The following is a 22,549-nucleotide window of genomic DNA, read 5'->3' on the forward strand; positions in this document are numbered from 1 at the left end:
AATAGTTTATTTTGGAAGTATATTCCATAAAGAAAATAAACAACCCACTTTTAAAAGAGAAATTACGAATTTTTTTTTATTTATTTATTTTTTTTTTATATATTATATTCGTAGTTTCGTGTTCGGGGTGTCAAAAATTCCCCCAAAATTCTGATACATTTATCACACCACACCATTAAATTTAGGGTAATACGTCTCCTTCAAAATGATGAGGCTATAGCGACAGTGTTTCGATATAATTTTTTTTTTTTTAAGTAAAATAAATAAATAAATAACCTTGCCTGCCTAACTACGCTGAAAGCTATGAGAAAGAAACACACTAGCCAGACTGGAGTTGTGATAGAGCGAAACAGTATATGAATGAAACATGAGTACAAATAGATGTTTAGAATCAAGGCCAACCGGTGCCAACATTATTTTTCCTGCCAAGAAAAGTTCCTTCATTCGTGATAATAATCTGACCAGGTGCGGTGCGCTCAATCATCGCGACAAATAAAGTCGAAATAAAATCACGTTATTTTACTTTTTATCTTTGATGTTTGTTCATTACAAGTCATCTTTACCAGAGTGACGAAAGAAGCATTTTTTTAAAAATATTAATTATTAACAATAATAAATATATACGATGCAGAAACAAGCCGGCACTAGTTACGAAGGAATGTACTCGTCCCATGTAAGTTACCCTTTTTTTTATTATTACATTTTATTTACCAGGTTATTGGCGCCTTTAAATAACTGGAATATCAAAAGAAGAAAAAAAGGGGAAGGTGGGGAGAGTCGATGTTTTCCCACCCTCTTTGTTTTTGAACGATACCCTAAAAGTGAGACTCCAAATTTAAATAACAAATAACATTTTCTTGGTGATGGTTCTAATCTGTCTCTTGCGTTGATTTAAATTTTTTATTTCCTAAGATATTTAATCTTCCTGTTACAAAATAAATAAATTAAAAAAAAGGATAAAATTGTTAAGATTTATTTCAAGAGTGTCTTTTGTCTTGTTTTGCATGTCATAAAACAAAATATCGATTTCTATTTCTGCATTTTCAAACATCTCGTGTGCCTGTATTTCTCGCTAATGCGTAACTTTTTTTTTTTTTTTTTAACAAATACACATGAATTATTATTTTTCTTTATTAATTATTATTTATTGAAAGCAGAACTCGAATAAAGGAAAATTAAAATGATTTTTTTTGAACCCTTAATTTTTTAATTTTTATTTTTTATTTATGCCCTCCTCCTCCACCCAGCAATATGTTTTACACCCGGGTAAATACAACGAGTTAAAAATAGTTTGTTCACGTGTTTTAATGAAGTTGTTCAATTGCAGTATTTATTTATTAGGACTACTTACTTGTGCAGAATACGGACTGTGCTAAGCGAGCGACTCTTAACATGTGAGGGTTTTTGTTTTTTTTTAACAATTCTGTACTTTCAAAAATTTAATTTAACTTCCAAATCCTATAAAAAAATATAGTACCATCCGTATTCTGCAAAGGTACTGTTTTTATATGTACAAATTCAATATATATATATATATATATATATATATATATATATATTATAGCAATGAAGCTGCACAGAATATTACGTGCTTAATCATCATGCCGAAAATAATAATATATCGAAAAATTACGAAAAGTCATCAAGGAGAAAGTTATTTATAGGAATTTTTACAGAAAATTGGGTAAAATTGTATTTTTCTTAGGGGTTATAAAGTAGACAATAAGGAGTTCACATACAGGAGACATAACTCCGAAACGAATATTTTAAATTACTTGTTCATGGCTTATGTGTTATCTAACGATAGATTTAATTTATTTATTTACTAAAAGTACAATAGCAGTTGTTCTATGCGATCATTTTTCGTAATTTTTGCATATATTACTATTTTCGACACGACAATTAAGTACGTAATATTGTTTTTATTTAAAGCGACATATTTTTAAAAAATCGATTTGTCGCCTATATCTTAACAAGCACCTTCTGTATTGTTAAGTGTCATTCTAAACAAGCACCCCTATCACGTTTTTTTCTCTTTTTTCAATTGTAGTATAGGGACCATGCGAATACAATACCTCCCGTTTCTAGTCTTCAATTTTAATTAATTGATATTGCAGTAGCTTTTCAACATTACACGAAAGTCTTACGGTGCTTCTACACTTTATTGCCGAAATTGGAAACGCCATTTTATTTCACGCACCTGCTCTCCAAATCCAGGGGAGACTATGGCCGGAGCATGAAATAAAAAAAAAAAAATTAAACTGAAGAACGATTGAAGTTAGAACAAAAAAAACCCAAAAAAAACACCTTAAAAAAAGGGGGAAAAAGTCATTTAAGTCAATTTGTTGACGACTTTTCAAAGTTGCTTTAATTAAAAAAAAATGTTTAAAATTATTTGTTCGAAAAAAAAACAAACTATTTTATAAATGTTGCTTTCATTACAAAATTGTTTTATTAAAAATTAAATTTTTTTTACGCAAACGTTTCAATAAATGTTTTTCCAATGATATTTTGATGAATTTTTATACAATAAATGTTTTGGTTTTGTTTTCAAATAGCGCTCTCGCCCAGTTTAAACCATTATATGTCATTTCATTTTCTGTTTTTAATAATAAAAAAAAACGTTCCATGAAAAACTTTCCCGTTTTCATTAATTAAATCGAAACATTTCCAATTAAACAATTATCGATATATGTTCTCTTTTACTTTATTTACTTTTTTTCAAAGTTCTTTCTGGAAGTTTAATTTTTTGTTATTTATCGGCCATAGTTTAGTATGTTCTCCCCTAAATTTGGAGAGCAGGTGCGTGAAATAAAATGGCGTCTCCAATTTCGGCAAAGTCTTACTTTCATTTTTGCTTCGCTTTCTTTCTTTTATTTCATTTTTAAGTCGTCTATGTTTTTTGGTAAAACCGCAGTTTAGTGGCCTGAAGATGCGATGAAAACTTTGTGTTCAGGCGATAAATATTGTTTTATTCTGTTTTTATTAAATAACGCACTTGAAAGGTGTACAAATGCCGTAATAATCGCTAGAAAAAAATAATGGAGTCTACATACAAACAGAAGTCGACGATTATTCCAATTTTACCAATTATTGGATACAGTTTCCAAAAATGGCAAATAGACAATATTCTTGGAACTGATTTGGCCGCAATTTTTGTAATGAAAGAGCGTAAAATAGGCAAAATTTGGCCTGTAAAAGGCCAATCTGTCAAACCTTGGAAAGGCTAATTTTTAAAAACAATATGATGCCGGGACGCCCTCGATTGTCGTACATTTGGTCTAATAAAAATGATGAAAGAAATAATAAAAAATGAATTTTTTCTGGTTTTATTTCAGTCTTTGGGTCTAATAATGTGTTTTATATGAAAATAAATATTTTTTATAATTGTTTGTCTGTCAAATAATTTACGCCGCTAAACTACACATTTGCCCCCAATATTTTAATCTTTTATTACATGAGGATTTGCTAAGAATTTTAGAGCCAGATTTTGTTTGCGACAGTTCAAAGACTTAGAAATTCCTTTCAAATATCAATGTGCACGACGAAAATAATTCTCTTTTTCTGTTTTTTTTTTTTTGCAACTATTAAGAACAGAGTTTTGTAGGAATCCTCAACTAAGTCCCTTCACCCACAAAAAATTCGACATTTTTATGCGATTTCGTGTGAACGCCCAAAATACTTTGGAGAGGGGGGGGGGGGGTAATTATTTTAGAGTGAGGGATCACTTTCGCATATGACTGTAATGGAAAATGATTTTTGACTAAACAGTATTTTAATTAAATCTTAGATGTAACCATTTTCTTGGGAACTCGAATCCCTAGATAGAAAATGAACGATCACCATAGCTAACGAGTCACCACTTATGAAGGCTGCAGGCCACTCAAGCAAATGAGTTAATGAGATAGATTGTCAGTAGACTGATGAATAATATTATGAGAAATGGAACACATACATCAAGTCTGTTGCCAATGTCGCTAGAAAGACGGTGGGTTCCTTCTACCGCTCCAGAAGATATCTCACTAATGATGCAATTCTCTACCTATATAAAAGCCAAGTACGTCCAAGAATGGAATACTGCTGCCATATCTCAGCAGGAGCTGCTAAAAACAGCCTATCCTGCCTTGACAGAGTACAAAATAGACTTCGTGGCTTAGTGGGGGATGCCCTTTTCTCTTCCCTGCAACCCCTCTCCCACAGAAGAGACGTTGCGAGCCTGTCTTTGTTTTACCGTTATTTCCATGGCAAGTGCTTGTCTGAGCTCCAATCTCTGGTCCCCCCTCGCCAATCTTTTACGAAAAACACCCATCTAGCTGCAGCCACTGTCAAAAATTTTCCCCACTCTCTATCTGTGCATAAATCAAAACGTAGATTCCATGAACAAAGCTTCTTTCTTAGAACAGCACGCCAGTGGAACTCTGTTCCGTCTGCCTGTTTCTCACCTGACTACAACTTCGATGTCTTCAAATCCAACATAAACAAATTCCTAATGAACCGCCTCCTTAAGTAGACACTTTATGAAATCTCAACAATAATGTACAACGTACTGTACATGCAATAACCCTTATCCCTGAGTGGCTTCCGGGCCTTGATAAGTGGTGACCTCCTTGTAAAAAAAAAAAAAAAAAAAAATGTGAAGATTGAAAATGCTGAATGAAATGAACAAATATAACTTATGGGGATGGTGTTTGACAAGTTTTTGTTGCTATTAGATTTGAACACTACCATATTATAGCCATCACAAAAGCATGGTAATGTATTCCAAAGATGAGAAGTTCTTGGAAAAAACTCTGTTCATGGAAATTCTACTAATAAGGTACACAAAGGATGAAAGGAAAATTCTTTGTAGTTGTGGTAGAAGAAATTCTTTGTAGTTGTAGTAGAAGAAATTCTTTGTAGTTGAGGTAGAAGAAATTCTTTGTAGTTGAGGTAGAAGAAATTCTTTGTAGTTGTGGCAGAAGAAATTCTTTGTAGTTGAGGTAGAAGAGATTCTTTGTAGTTGAGGTAGAAGAGATTCTTTGTAGTTGAGGTAGAAGAAATTCTTTGTAGTTGAGGTAGAAGAAATTCTTTGTAGTTGAGGTAGAAGAAATTCTTTGTAGTTGTGGTAGAAGAAATTCTTGCTGTGAGTGTCTTACTATAGAGATACTGTGCTACTAATAGGATGATCTTCAAGCTGGGAGCAGAGTGTAGTATCTGTTCTGTTCTTGATCTGGCCGCTGGCTTGATTCTTCTGCTGCTTCCTGTAGTACTTACCAACACAACAAATGCCCTCGTGTTTGTGCCTTGTATAGGCATGCGCGACAACAAAACTTGGGTTTTTATAAGCGGAAGTCTCGAGGTTGTCAGGAATCTACAGGCGCATGCGCAAGAGAAGGGATTGAGATAGTGGTATAAAGGCAGGTCGAGTGAGAAGTTGTTGTTGTCATCGGACGTTACAGTGACGCGTGTGTTAGCAGGTGATTAAGAGGCGGTTTATTTTTGTGTGTCAAGTCGGGCACCTCGGTGAAGGTCATATAAATCGTTCACCTCGATGAAGGTCATACTTCCGACTTTGTGTCATCTCTTCCTAGTCCTCGTTCGAAGGCAAATATATAGGGACGGGAGTGGGGGTCTCATTACGATTATTATGTAACCCGGATTATTAAATTCACCTGTTGCAGGAGAATTCAGTATTTTGTAGTTACGCTATGAAGAAATTGTGTCGACAATTGCTTAAGCAGTTTTTGAGGCTTGATGTGTTTTAATTGCATATAGGGAAGAACGGAGATCGTGTTTCTTTTAGTGTTGCCATATGTGGTGCTGGTGCACTAACCATTAATCTCTTTCTCTTAGACATGGTCTAAAATTAAAACAAAAACCTCTAATCTAATAGGTTCCACACTGTCTACTATGCTCCAGCCACTGTCCCATCACTGCAATGCGTGAATTAGAGATTGATAAATAGATAGGGCATATTGTTCAGGCAATGTACTCTGTGCCAAGATAATGTTTTAGAGGGAATGGCAAATTCTGTGAAGTTTTCCATGTTGATGTTGGTATCTACCAGGGATCCATATTGACTGAACCCTTTTCATTTTATTATTGTGATGGAGGTTCTCTCTCGTGAATTTCAAATGGACTGTCCCTGGGAGTTTCTTTATGCTGACGATCCTGTCATTGTTGCAGACTTTTCAGAGGAACCTTGCCATGTGGAAGGAAAAGATTAAATCAGTAAAGCTCGCATGTCAACATGAAAAGGACAAAAGTTCTTTATGGTACGAATATTTTGAATGAACGACAGAAATTTGGTAGATGGTCTTGTGGAATTTGCTACAAAGGAATCGGTAATAACTTCATCTGCTGTTCTTTGGGACTGTACTGGGTTCACAAGTATAAAGGGTAGATTGGTGGAGAATGATTGGTTGTCTTGTAGTTTTTTGTTAACAAATTCTTGTCAAACCCACTTAATCCAATTCTGGCCGTTAACTCATTTCTTATTCTTCTAAGGTGTTGTGCATTGTCAACTGACAATCTCACGGGTCCTTATCCTTGAATAGTCTACATGCCTATTTATAAAAAAGCATTATTAATTCTTATTCTCGAGTTGTGTTTGGCAATGACACATTAGTAAAAAAAATAATAATAAAACTGTTTTGAATGTATTTTGATGAAACCTGCTCTGGTGAACTCATTACACCTGTACACTCTTGACATATACACCCCTAACTAAAACAAGCACATATTTAAGTCTTCTGTTTGTCTCAAAGCAGAACGAGCATGAAAAATGCTTAATCTTACAGAGAGTGAATTTCCTAATAAATGACTATGAATACTAGTAATGTGTATAGAATGGTCATAGAAGTCTGTCACAGTTGTAAGAAACGAGAACGTTGGTGTCTTTCTTTTAATTAGATTTTTTTTAGTAAATCTTACTTGATTTAATCACAGTGTATACATAGTAATCTAATATGTGTAGTCGTATTGCATAACATATTTCGAGGTAAAACCTCTTCATCAAATAGTGGGTGTTTCAAATCTCCATGAAAATAGAAATCATTTTGTGTTTGTCTTCTTCTTAGGATGGAATGAAGTAATTTGTGGTGCAGTTACATCATAGATAAGTACTGACTTAACCTACCTGTACAAAAACAAGGAAATTTTGTATTTGGATTATTCAGACTACTGTTCTCAACCTGGATGCTATTCTGAAACTCGTAAACAAAATTCCACCCCTTCATTGTAAAAGTCCCTAGATCCCAGAAAGATTCTACTCTAATAGCTTCTGCCCTCGGACTGCTAGATTTTGGAATTCCTTCCTTTTTACCTGCTTCCCTGACTGTACTGACATTCAGAAGTTTAAATGTAATGTGAACAGACGTCTTGCTTATCTCCTTACATAGTCTGCTGTAAACATTGTCCCAAATAGTATCTCCTTGCATTCCAAGTACCCTTGTTTGGAATGAAAAAGAGTAAAATAGATAAATAAAATAAAATATTATTTCCTGCATTAGAGTTTGTGGACATTAACTATTAACCAAGAGAGAACTATTTGCCTTTGGAATACACTTTCTGTTCCCTATTTCCCCGACTGTGCCAAAATGGAGAAATTTAAATGTAATGTGAACAAACATCGTGCTGTACAACTCCCCAGTTTGGATGTCCCTTTGAATTTGGCCACTCTTACATTGCGGTGGCAATATGTCTTTAGAGTAAATGTACATAAAAATATTTTTTTTTTTTTTAACAAGATAGTCCCCACTTATCAAGGCCCAAAGGCCACTCGAGGATAAGTGTTATTGAATGTTAAGTGATTGTGTAGTAATCGTTATTAATGGTGTAAGTTGGATACAATTTGATTATTTAAGGGACGATTAAAAAAATTTGTTTACATTAGACTTGAAGGCTACCATATTGTAGTCGGCCGGGAAGCAGTCAATGGAGCTGTGTTCCGCAGGTGGGCAGTTCTAGGAAAGAAACTTTGTTCGTGGAATCTGCGTTTAGATTTAGGTACAGGTGGGGGAAATCCTATAAAGTGGTTGTAACTAGTTTGAGTGTTTTGTGAAAGTTTAGCAAGGGGGAACCGTAGATTGAAGTGCAGTTTGTGTCCTTTTCTCCTCTCTGCAGCCTCTGTATCATAGAAAAAACGTTGCCAGTCTCTTTCTGCTCTATCATTATTTGCATGGCAGGTGCTCAACTGAGCTTCACTCTATGATCCCCCCCCCCCGCCAAGGTAAGTCTTTCACAGCAAACATTCGACTAGCTACAACAACTATCCCTAATTTACATTACTCTCTATCTGTGCTTAAATCTAAACGAAAATTCCATGAGCAGAGTTTTTTTTTTCCTAGAACTGCTCGCCTGTGGAATGCGATATCATGAAGCTGTTTCCCAGCTAACTATTACATGGTCATTTTCAAGTACAACGTGAACAGGCTCTTGAAGAGCCGGCTTCTAATATGAATGAATGGAGAGAAATGATATCAGGATGATATGATGGATGTGTGATGCTAGTCTTACAGACACTTAGTTCTGATGACCTCTGAGGAAGATTAAATCTGAACAGTGAAGAGAGATGTATGTAAAACTGGAGACTTTGATGATATGGTCACGTGGAAAGAATGGATGAAAGTTTTGGGATTAGTAGATGTAGAACCATAGCAAGTTAAATCAATAATGAAAGTCAAAGAAGAAAAACATGGGAAGAAGCGATAAAAATGGACTTGGGATAAACAGAAACTTGGCCAGAGATCGGTTGCTTTGGAAGACGATTTCTTAAAGACGTCTAACACATGCCAACATATAATGATTATTTCTTTTATTTTTTCATAGGGACGAGGCATTTTTCCAAATGCTAGACAAATCGTCTGCTATTAAACCGAGTTTTCTTTTTAGGATTTTGGCCGGTCCTCTAAATGCAATTATGTTTTTATTTATTTTATTTTATTTTATTTTATTTATTTATTTGTTTGTTTGCACTTGTATGTGTCCCCAATTGTCAAAGAGTTAAATATTGGGCAAGTGAAGAATATAACGTGCGTAAATCTTTATAATGTTGTATCTGATAATCTTGGTCGTTTGTGAACTACACGGGAGATAACTCGTTTAAGAGTTATCTCCCTTGATATTATCATTTTTTTACGAAACAACCTAAAATGTGTTTTTGTTTGTTTGTTTGTTTTATTAGTTTATATGATCAACGAGTATTAACTGCATTACACATATCCCAAGGAGTTAGGAAGATTGTCTCATGATAATGAAACAGGTACTACACTACCTATCCAAAGAAGGAGAAGGTAATGTGTAGTTATCATGATACTACACTACTGCCTACCACTCTGAAATTAGTAGAAAAAGAATAGTTTAGTTTCGACTTCAATAAATACCAAATCTTCAGATTAGATGTAAGTTACTCAAAGACTTTTCTAATAGTAAAAAAATGTACGCTAACATATATATCCTAGTTCTGGAATTGAGTAATGTTTGAAAAAAGCTGTTTTAATTAGCCATGATTTATTATTATTATTTATGGAAATCGCTCGAGACAAGACATGAAGCCACTTGATGTAACGAGTAAAAAAAAAAAAAAAAACAGGTTAAAAACTAACCGAAACCAAATATTAGATTCTGACTCAGAAAACAGCAATTTTTCCCCCTTTGTCAGAAACATCACTCATGGAATTTTGAATCAAGAAAAAGTGAGTGTACAAATCAAGTTGAACATAAAAAATGAAGAGATAAAATCTAACATCTTTTTTACTCATATCTTCCTCTTTTATTTCCGCTTTGTCTTTTTTTTTTTTTTTTTTTTTTGAAACAGCATTCGCCCCGGATCGATTAAGCTGGCTCCTTCCAATTAATTCACCACATCCCCAACACTGACACTATTGATAGCCAGTCATGGTTCCAATGGCAAACACCATAGATTGTCAAACCTAGAATCAGTTTGGTATCTTGCTTAATCATTCTGTGCCACGTTTTAAGCAAGTTGCCGCATAACTTCTTCCAGCTCCGAAGACAAACTAGATCGATGGCTTTGAGATTGCCTCATTGACAAGAGAGAAGAGCCTGTTGAAGGGAGGTGATGTGGCACCAAGCTTGGTTCACTGCATTCAGTAGGAAGTGTTGCCAGGGCGCACACAGAATGTGACTCACTCAGAAAAGTCTGTCATTTCTGCTATGGATTCAGTAGTATTACTAATTAGGTGATATACTTCTTATTCTTTCCTTTCTCTATTATATAACATATATATATTATTATATAACATATATATATCATTATATAACATATATATATATATATATATATATATATATAGTAATTTATAAAATATATATGGCGATTAAGCTACACTGAATATTCTGCGTTTCATCCAACTATAGGATTCGTCAGGCTTATGCGCGAATTCTGTCGTTGCTTCTTGTTTTTATATATATATATATATATATATCTATATATCATTATATAACATATTATGTACTATATGAAATAAGAGTAGGAAGTGGAGCAATATACGTTGAGGAAGGGTGAGAGGTAGGAAGAGATTTTCAAACATAACTCAATCCTGAACAAATGACTTATTTGTGAGTTAATTACAAATTACAACTAAGAAGAACGGTTCTAATGGAATTAGTTTTCAAATATAACTTAATCCTCAGCATGTGGAATATTTCAACATGTATTTTGTGTAATCTATAATATAAATCCCACCTGTCTGTTTAAATGTATGTATGTATGTATGTATGTATATCTGCCTAAAACTTTTGACAAAGGTGACAGATTTTTACGAGATTCATATCGTTTTGAAGCTCGACCCTTCAAACGACAAATATAAAAAAATTGGCTCAAAACATTAATTCCTTCACCCTCAACTGAGCACTTTTCTACAGGGAGAGGTAGCAAAAAATCGTTCCTTCATGACAATTTAGCCAAACACGTGTGCGCAAAAAAGTTCTTTCTTGAATTAGTTTAAATATAAAAAAAAACTTCATAAACCAGTTGGTATAGTAGCAGCGTCGTTATCTTAAGGTTGTACTTCGAGCCGACATAGTTTTAATATTGGAACAGGGTTATTTATACCATTTTTACGTTTGTTTTTTTTTTTAATTTTTCCATCACGTTCGCTGTTTTTTTTTGTTTTGTTTTGTTTTTGTTTTTCCAATCTTTTAAAGAAGTTTTAACATTGTTCAATTATTCTTTATTATGCATCACGTTCGCGTTTTTTTTTTTTTATAATATTTGAACAGGGTTATTACGTGCGCTTATTCTTTTTTTTTTCCATTTTGTTTTGATTTAGACCCACCCCCACCCCCACCCCCACACAGGCAACGCCGGGTATCCCCACTAGTCGAAATATATAGTAAAATGCCTTAGTGAAAAAAACTTTGGAGGAAGTAGGGAATAAGGACCCTGGCTGACTTAATTTAGAGAAGAACGGTTTTCAGGTGACACTGGATTAATCTTCACCTTGCTACATTCGAGCGTTTTTTAATATATTTACATAACTTTAATCTTTGGTTTGATATTTTTATTAAAAAATAAATAAATAAAAATTATTAATAATAATAATAATAATAATGAGTTATTTATTTGCAACCAACATTGATTTTGATTTTTTTTTTATGATGGAGAGTGCGCTTACAAAATTTTATAAAAAGAAAACTATTTAAACCAAAATAAAAATCAACTTTTTAATTTTTTCGATGAGGATAGGTTATTTGTATTATTTGTATTCATCGGACTACTGTTCTCATCTTGAGTGTCATTTTCACAACGTTTTGGTCGATGTAACCTCCGACCTTCTTCAGGTGTATCTTGTCGAACTCAAGAATCTTTCTGTCAAACTCGGGAATTCGGACTGAATTTCAAACAGAACCCTTTATTTACATCACAGGGATAGCATGCTCTTGTTCCGTCAGCTATGACTGGATAGAGGTCCTAAGTAATTCGTAATTGTATTTTTCGGTTGCCCAGGATTGAACCTTCAACCTTCAGGAGAATATCACTTTTTACAATTGATTTCTCTAACCACTGTGCCACCAGTTCCTTGACACTCAAAATGAGAACAATAATCCGATGAATCCAAATATGAACTTTTTAATTGTAAATCTTCATTTGGTAAAAATATCAATCCAAATTTTGGTTTAAATAATTTTATTTAAAAAATTTGTAAATAAAACGCACTCTCCATATAAAAATCAATCTTGGTTGCAAATAAATAATATAACTCGTTTTATTATTATTATTATTATTTATTTTTATTTATTTATTTATTTATTTTAGAAAAATATCAATCCAAAGATTAATTAAAGTTGTGTGAATATATATAAAACTAGCGAGGGATGGCTGGCTTTGCCTGGTCGTAAAATACGCTTAAATATGATATTTTAATTTATCCAGATTTCGTATATATTATTATAGATTTTGTATATATTATTATAGATTTTGTATATATTATTATAGATTTTGTATATATTATTATAGATTTCGTATATATTATTATAGATTTCATATATATTATTATAGATTTCATATATATTATTATAGATTTTGTATATATTATTATAGATTTTGTATATATTATTATAGATTTTGTATATATTATTATAGATTTTGTATATATTATTATAGATTTGTATATATTATTATAGATTTGTATATATTATTATAGATTTTGTATATATTATTATAGATTTGTATATATTATTATAGATTTTGTATATATTATTATAGATTTGTATATATCATTATAGATTTTGTATATATCATTATAGATTTTGTATATATCATTATAGATTTCGTATATATTATTATAGATTTCGTATATATTATTATAGATTTCGTATATATTATTATAGATTTTGTATATATTATTATAGAGTCGTGATTTCAAAAATGAAAAAGAAAGTACTTGATTTCCATACATTAAATCTGGACAGTATATAGGGAGATGTGTGCCAAATATGAGACTTTGGTGGTATGGCCATGTTGAAAGAATGGATGAAAGTTCTTGAGTTAGTAGATGTCAAACAGTTGAGGTAGCAGGTTCAGTTAAGAGAGGAAGGTCAAAGAAAACCTGGAAGGAAGTGATGAGGATCAGATTGGGAGAAAGATAACTAAAAACCTGGCCAGAGATAGATTAGTTTTAACTCACAAAGAAAAATATGAGTCTATCCGTATGCAGTTTGATGATGTATGGAGGTGAAATCTGGTCAGTGATGGTTGAAGACATGTGTTGCATGTGGAGAAATAATATGAGGATGATACGATGGATGTGTAAGTTTTAATGACTCTAGACAGCACAGAGTGGAATGATAAAAGTGTCGCTCTAAAGAAAACAGCACTACAGCTTTATTTTAAAACTTTTATTGAAAAAATCAATTCGGATAGTTTGATTATTTAGTATAGCTGACATCTATTCAATGTAGCCACCTTCAGCCTTAATCATCACCTAGATACAGGTCTGGAACTGAGAGCATGCCTTTTCCAAAAGCACCGGAGAGAGAGAGCTCCACAAATACTTGGCAAATGACATCGATCAGGCTGGTTATGCTGTTGTGGGAGGTCATGTTGGTGATGTTCTTGACGTATGACCAAACGAAGTAGTTTAGCGGGTTCAGATCCGGGAAGGAGCAAAGGGCCAGTGACAGAAGGGTACAAAGCTGTCCAACACATGCCAGAATGTAAAACAGACATTAAACTGGTGATGATGATGGATTTGACCTTTACCCCTGATCTGAAATGGAACACGTACATCAGGTCTGTTGCCAAGGACGCTGGGAAAATGGTGGGATCCTACTACCGCTCCAGAAGATATCTCACTACTGATGCAATTCTCTATCTGTATAAAAGCCAAGTACGTCCAAGGATAGAGTACTGCTGCCACATCTGGGCAGGAGCTTCTAAAATCAGCCTATCCTGCCTTGACAGAGTACAAAATAGACTTTGTAGCTTAGTGAGGGATGCCCTTTTCTCTTCCCTGCAGCCTCTCTCCCACAGAAGAGACGTTACGAGCCTGTCTTTGTTTTATTATTATTTCCATGGCAAGTGCTTGTCTGAGCTCCAATCTCTGGTCCCCCCTCGCCAATCTTTCACAAGAAACACCCGTCTGGCTGAAACCACTATCAGTAATTTTCCCCACTCTTTATCTATGCCTAAATCCAAACGTAGATTCCATGAGCAGAGCTTTTTTCTCAGAACTGCACGACTGTGGAACTCTCTTCCATTTGCCTGTTTCCCTCCTAACTACAACTTGGATGTCTTCAAGTCCAACATAAACAAATTCCTGACAAACCGCCCTCTTAAGTAAGACACTCTATCAAATCTCCAATACTACGGGCCTTGATAAGTGATGACCTCCATGTAAAAAAAAAAAAAAAAAAAAAAATGTTATATAGTCTCTTATACGAGGATCGAGGATCGTGCTAAAAGTAAAACCTCCTTTTTTTTTCTCCTCCCCACCCCAAAAAAAATTTGAAGAGCTATGAAGATGTGAAGGATAGCGTTAAATCAATCTCCAGAATATATTTTTCTACATATCCACCACCGTTTTGACTGACTCATCTCTGCTTCTAACATGTGTCCATGACAGGTGTTGCTTTCTTAAAGTCTGCACGAGCCTTTTCAAGTCTCACACAAAAACACGCGTTCACATTTCAAGCTATATTACTTGTCATATACACACGCGCACACGAACGCACACATGGACAACGTCACTTCCTCTTTCAAAGGAAATCCACACATGCGCAAAAACACTCCGGAAACGAGTATAAAAGAAAGAGCAATAAGCGGCTCCTCCTTTTTAGGACCAGCTCTCGGGCTGAGAGGTTCGACGGACCGTCGACTCCCTTTCGGGAGGCGCGTACCTCACGCCATTTTTTTTTTTTTTTTTTTTTACATAGGCGTCACCACTTATCAAGGCCGATCGGCTACTCAAGGATAAGGGTTAAAGAGTGTAGAGTAGTCAAAAGGACAATATAGTAATCAATAGTAATGGAAGTTCGGTAAATTTGTTAACTTAAGTGGAACGGCTCATCAGAAACTTGTTCACGTTGGACTTGAAGACAACCATATTATAGACAGCTGGAAAGCAGGAAAACGGAAGACAATTCCACAGGCGTGCAGTTCTAAGAAAGAAGCTTTGATCATGGAATCTATGTTTAGGTTTAGGCACAGATAAAGAGTGGGGAAAATTATTGATAATGTTTTCAGCTAGTCTAGTGTTTCTTGTGAAAGTTTGGCGAGGGGGGACCATAGATTGAAGCTCAGTTGAACACTTTCCATGAAAATAACGATAAAGCAGAGACAAACTCGCAACATCTCTTCTGTGAGATAGAGGTTGCAGCGAAGAGAAAAGGACATCTCCCACCAGGCTACAAAGTCTATTTTGAACCCTATCAAGGCAGGACAAGTCTTTTTTAGCAGCTCCTGCCCATATGTGGCAACAGTATTCCATCATTTACTACTATGTGGGACAAAGGGATAACAGATCGTATGTACACATTCTCACTCTTTCTCTCTCTATCTACTACTGGTCCCTGAGAATACCTTCGCGTAGCTGACTGCTAACTGACGTCAACCCTCTATCCTTTTCTTTGTCTACACGATGGACTGCCATTTCTCGTTCTATTACATTACTCACTTCTTTTCCCACGCGCGAACAAACGATAGTGACCCGAACCTGAGATGAAAACACATTTCCTTTTTCCTTCTACAATACCAGTCCTCTACAAACGATGGTTACACCCGCGCGAACATGAACACATGTTATATCTAAAACATTCATTCTTTCAACAGTAAATAAACAACATTTATCTTATCCATCAATTGAGTTTTTGTTTCCTTCAATTCCATTCGTTTCATTATTCTTTTGTAACGGGATTAGGATTTATATATGCTAGTCCCCTACAAGTCTCACATTGTCAATATCTTCAACAGAGAGATGAAACTTTCAGATCATGAATGCATAAGTTCAGTCGTCATAACAATGCAATTTGCAGTCCCCATTCTGACCCATTCGGGCAGAATAAAAAATAGGAGGCATTACTTTTGGAACGTGCCCTCGGAGAATAAAGCATATTGTATCTGTTTTCAATAATTTGTCTTTTTTTTTTCTTTTGTTTTTGTCACGTGGTTATGTGAAATGAAGTTTCTATGTATTTGTACTTCAAACAAGTCCGGTCAGTTGGTAAATTGTTTCGCTACCATTATTTTCCGGGCAATTATCTATCAATGGCACCGATCTCATGGCTGTTTACACTTGAAGCACAACAACGACGTCCATTGAATCGGCCACGGATAATCATAGCTGTTGCCCTCTGCAACACTAAGGTCAGTGGTAAACCTGTTATATGATCATATAATCTATTATATAAATCTCACCTGTCTGTTTAAATGTATGTATGTATGTCTGCCTAAAACTTTTGACAGAGGTGACAGATTTTCACAAGACGACAAATATCGAAAAAATTGGCCAAAAACATTAATTCCTTCACTCTCACCTGGGCACTTTTCTACGAGGAGGGGTCCTTTTTCCGTCAATATTTTCGAAAGTCATCCCCGCTTTTTGATTGACTAGCCTTAATTTAAACCTTCGCCACTTCCAGTTTGGCAATGGGATGCAACAGCAAAAATGTCACATTTTTTTTTTTCACGTTCTTTTCCTCCTTCATAGTACGGGTTCGAGCCTGCCTGCCTGCCTGCCTGCCTACTAGCACTTTTTTTTTTTCTGCTCAACCCACACCTCCAAACACCTGGGCAATGCCGGCCACCCAGGCTAGTCTATTATATAAATCTTACCTGTCTGTTTAAATGTATGTTTGTATGTCTGCTTAAAACTTTTGACAGAGGTGACGGATTTTTACAAGATCAGTATCGTTTTGAAACTCCTCCCTTCGGACAACAAATATCGAAAAATTGGCCCAAAATATTAATTCCTTCACCCTCAACTGGGTACTTTTGCAACAAATACTCGTCTGACTACAACAACTGTTAACAATTTCCCTCACTATCTGTACCTAAAACTGAACAAAAATTCCATGAGCAGAATTTCCTTCCTATAACTGTCTATCTGTGGAACTCAATACCATCAGACTGCTTACCAAATGACTATAACCTGATTATAACATGGTTATTTTTAAATCTAATTTTATCTATGAGAAGAAAGACTATTTTTAAGATCAAATTTTTTTGATTTTCGAAACTTATCGGATGAATTTCTGTACAAAACATACAAAACAGCCAGACATATGAATAAGTTTTGTGTGAAATTTACAAAAGATAAGCTCAACCGTTTTGGAGTCTATGAGGAAGGAACTCACACATACACACACAAAGTGACTTTTATATAATAGTAGAGATATATGAATTGGGGTAAAAAAAAGTTGTTTCAGCAAAGGAAGAAATTGAAGAAAATATGAATCGTCTTTGGAATTTAGTTGGTGATGACCTTTTTTGCCTCTCTATTTTCTCTTTCTCACAAAAGAGATGTTGCAAGTCTGATCTATCCTTACTTTTATGGTAGGTGCTCGACTGAACTTTAATCTATACCCCCCTCCTGTAAAACATTTTGCAACAAATACTCGTCTAACTACAACAATCGTCAAGAATTTCCCTCACTTTCTATCCGTGCCTAAAACTAAACGAAAATTCCATGAGCAGAGATTCTTTCCCATAACTGTCCGTCTGTGGAACACAATACCGTGGGGCTGCTTCTTGGCTTACTATAGCATGGTCATTTTCAAATCTAATGTAAATAAGTTTCTGTGGAGCCGTCCTCTTAAATAATTTATGCCCTACGCAAGTTCCACCATTACTGATCATGTTGCATCATCAATCTATCAAACAATTATTAACCCTCATCCTTCAGTAATCTCCTCCCCAGTAAAAAAAATTAATCTTCATATATTTTGAAATCACTATTATATATTGGGTACAAGATGATAATCAATACAGAATAAATACAAAATCTGCATATGACTGCACAACATGCTAGTATATATATATATATATATATATATATATATATATATATTTATTTCTGTAGAAATATATTTTCTTATTATATTTCAATCCTTGTTTAAGAAGCTTAATGTAATTACAGAGCAATATAGAGAATAAATGACAAAAAAGTATATTCCAAAATTCATGATGTTGACCATCTTATAATTTATTCCTTTAATTCAGTTGACTTATACAATTCTTGACCGTATCTGTTTCGTAGCGCAAAATCAATCACTTAATTATTATATCAATCAGTGAATCTATTATGCCCTTAACTCATCAGAAGAAATACCAACAATCAATCCATCAAAGAATTGCATAAGTCAACTGAATTAAAGGAATAAATTATAAGATGGTCAGCATCATGAATTTTGGAATATAACTTTTTGTCATTTATTCTCTCTCTCTTTATATATATATATATATATATATATATATATATATATAATCAGTTAAATGCAAAAGTAACTTCTGCATCCATTACCTGAAATTTTCATATATCTGTTGTAGCTATTGACGGTGTTAAAATCTAAGAAAAAAAACCCTGTCATGGACATGTGTCAGGAGCAGAGATGCGTCATTTAATTCTTGGCAAAAGTGCATTGAGAATGCTGGTGACTATGTAGAAAAGATAATTTCTGGAGTACAAAGGTCACTCGTTTTAATGGTGCTATTCCTGTCTTCATATGAATGGCCAGTAAGGATTGAGGACATCTACGAGGTGCCTTCAGTAAGTTTCAAGACATTTTTTTGTACAGGCATTTAAAGATGTTGTAGACTCTTGAAAATTCACTTTGTTACTGCTATACATCTTATGAGATGACCAATTTTTATGATTTCACGTTCAAATGAACAGCTACAGTAAGAATTGAAATACACCCTACTAAAGCCTGATTGTCACAGATGATGAATTTCAAAAATGCAATCTGAACGTGAGAATACTTTAGAAGAATGATATACAATAAAATTTTGTTTTAAACTGGGAAAAAAATATCATAGAAACGTATGGAATGCTTCAGACTGCTTTTGGACCATCTTGTATGAATTGAGCATCAGTTTTTGAGTGGCATAAGAGATTCAAAGAAGGTAGGGAGTCTGTGAAGGATGATGAGAGGTGTGGGGGAAGTAAGGAAGTCAGAACACCAAAATTGGTTAATAAAGAATTTCATGGATAAAAACTGTCATGTTTCTGTAGAGCCAATAAGTACAGTTTGATGTCAGTGTGGGAACTGTTGCACAATTATTTACGAGGAACTAAAAATGCAGAAGATTTGCACAAAGTTTGTCCCCAGGGTGCTCAGAGAAACTCACAGACTATTTGACCAAGATGGGTATCAAGACAGTTCCTCACCCTCCCTATACTTCAGACATTGCTCCTGTGACTTTTTGTTATTCTCTAAGCTCAAGGAAAATCTTAAAGGCTGTCGTTATGAAACAATTGAGGAGATGAAAGAGGCTGTGACGAGGTCCATTGACCTGCTCACACAAGAGGACTTCCATGGGGCATTCCAGAAGTTGAACGGTACAACAAGGGAATAAAGTTTCATGTATGTCCTATCAATAAAAGTGTTTACTTGGAATAAATCTGGAAATTTATTAAAGACACCTTGTATTTTGCTTTGACTGGCCCAGATTGCTTGAATAGACAGAACTCAGTTTGCTAAAATGACGTGCAAAAGTTGCTTGAATAGAGATTCAGCAGCAGTAGTGAGATAACGTTGGCTAAGTGGTTAATGATGCAGACTGGCAACCTGGACGTACCAAATTTGAGTCCAGTTTTTTTCACAGAAATACTTTGTAAATATTGTATATTTTGGCATATAAGACACCCTTAAAGTTAAAAAAATCATCTTTAAAAATCAATATTTCATAAGATACCGGGTGATGCAATCTCTAGTCTAGGCTAAACAAACATGGTTTCATGATTTAGCAGTCGTCTTATACAACCGATATATGATAAAGTTATTAAGATTTGCTTCAATTTTGTACCTTGTCTTATCTGATGGTCGCCTTATATGCTGAAATATATGGGGTGTATGTATGTATATATATATATATATATATATATATATATATATATATATATATATATATATATATATTATACAATAATAAAATAACATTATTTATTATTTAATGAAATAAAAAAAATCATAGCGTTAAAAAAAAGAAAAAGTATTTTAAAATTTTAATGAGATTTAAACTGTTGAATACAATTTCTGGCTTTAAAATTCTTAAATTTTTATGGATTGAAAGATATTTATATCTAATATTTATACAGAGATTAAAACGACATTCTATTAAAATTAACTGCTTCATGATAATTTTATTTATTAAAAATGTTAAAAATTGTCTATTTCATTTTATTTATAAGGGGTATTCCAAAAGTAAGGTCTCCTATTGTTATTCCACCTGTCTGCATCAGAGGCGATCACAAATTGCATTGTTATGACTGAACTTATGCATTCATGATCTGAAAGTTTCATCGCTCTGCTGCAGATATTGACAGTGTGAGATGTTAAGAACACAACCTTTGTCATGGGCGTGTTTCGGAAGCAGAGATGACTCCTTGAATTCCTAGCAAAAGTGCATTGAGAATGGTGGTGACTATGTAGAAAAATAAATTCTGGAGCACAAAACGTCTCTCAATTTAATTGTATCATTCTCGCTTTCGTAGCTAGTCAACATTTTGAGTTAAAAAAAGAAAAAAAAAAAAGGAGGCTATAAACTGAAACAATTTGTTTTAATTAATAAAACATTTTTATTCCAGAAACAAATCATTATTCACCGGTCTCATTAAGCTAGAATACTTTTCTCAGGTTAACACTAGCAGAGTCAGAAAATCGCCATTAAAATGCGTGATGAAAACTTGAATATTTAGACTTACTATCTTTTGAAGCTTATAATTACGTGAAAAATGTAATTCAAACCCTAATTCTGACACACTTAGGTTAACACCGCCTTCAAAATGCTGACGTCATATTTGACTGTCATGGGTGGATACGAAGTTTCAATATAATCCAAAGAAAGGTTTTACAATTCTTTTAAAAAACAAATATTAGTTTTTTGGAATTATTTCAAATATAATTACTAGATTAAAATCGATGAAAATTATTGCATATTTATCTTAAAAAGACTTTTAAACCAGGAAAAACATAAGGAGTAATAATTTCTGTTAATTCAATTATATCTTAATTCATTTTGGGGAAAGGCAATAATATCAAGGGACATAATCCAACTAGGAAGATTAGAGTATTCTCCCTTATATTGCGTCATGAAATTCAAAATTTTGTAAAATAAAAAAATTACAAAAAAAAAAACTCTCGTAAAAATGATGAACTTAAAAAAAAAATGTTTTGCCTAAATTTCTTTCATTTTTGTTTCTTGATTTACAATTTCAATTAAATAAATTTAAAAATAATATATAAATATATCATTTTATTCCAAGTTAATATTTTCTAGAGGAGTTTTAACGAGGATCATACAAGAGTTCTCAATATCGAAGTAGGGCAAGATATACCTTTTATTTGTTTTACATATGCAAGGATACGTCGCTACACATCCATGAGCATGTTGTGGTCAGTCAGTTACAAGTAACTAGAGACGTCTTCAGGCGATATTGCTTATACAAAATTAAGGCTGTAATCTTTCCAGACTTGTAACTGTCTGACATGCTCATGAATGTGTGGTGAGGTATAAATGCTTATTTTTTTTTTTTTTTACATAAGCATCACCACATTATCAAGGCCAAGAGGCCACTCAAGGATAAGGGTTAAAGAGTGTACAGTAGAAATTGGACAATATAGTAATCATTAGTAATGAAAATTTGGTAAATTTGATAACTTATACGGAACGGCTCATCAAGAACTTATTTACGTTAGACTTGAACACAACCATATTGTAGTCAGCCGGAAAGCAGGAAAACGGAAGACAATTCCACAGGCGTGCAGTTCTAAGAAAGAAGCTTTGTTCATGGAATCTACGTTTAGGTTTAGGCACAGATACAGAGTGGGGGGAATTATTGATAGTGTTTACAGCTAGACGAGTGTTTCTTGTGAAAGTTTGGCGAGGGGGGACCATGGATTGAAGCTCAGTCGAACACTTTCCATGAAATGCTTATGTAAAACAAATAAAATATATATATATATATATATATATATATATATACACGAATTACCATTAGCGTATAAGCGACGCTCTTTGTGTAAACAAATCGAGCGGCGGTATTTCGGACGATGTCAAAACATCGTTAAATTCACTACTCGTTCAGCGGCCGCCAATAGCGTAATGGTTAGGAGCCTTGACTGCCATACAGACAGTCGGGTTTCAATCCTGGCTTGAGGTGGTTGCCTGTCTAGCCGCACTGATGAGCTGTGAAACAGCGAAACAGTACTGTATGTGGATGACTATATATATATATATATATATACTAGCTGGACGCCTGGCGTTGCCCAGTCATACAATGCACTTATCATGATATATTAATTTATGCAGACTGTGTGTGTAGTGTTGTTCATCAAATTCTGTTTTTATTTGTTTACAATATCACGTCAGCGAATATTTGGGCTTGAT

The 22,549-nt window shown here is 34.0% G+C and overlaps 1 protein-coding gene across 1 annotated transcript in view; it reads left to right on the forward strand.

Annotated features, from left to right (window-relative positions):
* The first annotated feature begins 442 nt into the window (after positions 1-442).
* The window catches only part of LOC145252481 (bifunctional 3'-phosphoadenosine 5'-phosphosulfate synthase-like), a 357,476-nt gene continuing 335,369 nt past the window's right edge, over positions 443-22,549 (forward strand). Inside the window, exon 1 of the mRNA XM_080111908.1 lies at positions 443-673. Within this exon, the coding sequence (XP_079968034.1) occupies positions 626-673 (48 nt within the window). The 5' untranslated portion in view covers positions 443-625. The remainder of the gene's footprint in view (positions 674-22,549) is intronic.

This window comes from Euprymna scolopes, chromosome 29 (genome assembly GCF_053919585.1).
Source record: "Euprymna scolopes isolate OS-2025 chromosome 29, ASM5391958v1, whole genome shotgun sequence".
Classification (NCBI taxonomy): Eukaryota; Metazoa; Mollusca; class Cephalopoda; order Sepiida; family Sepiolidae; genus Euprymna; species Euprymna scolopes.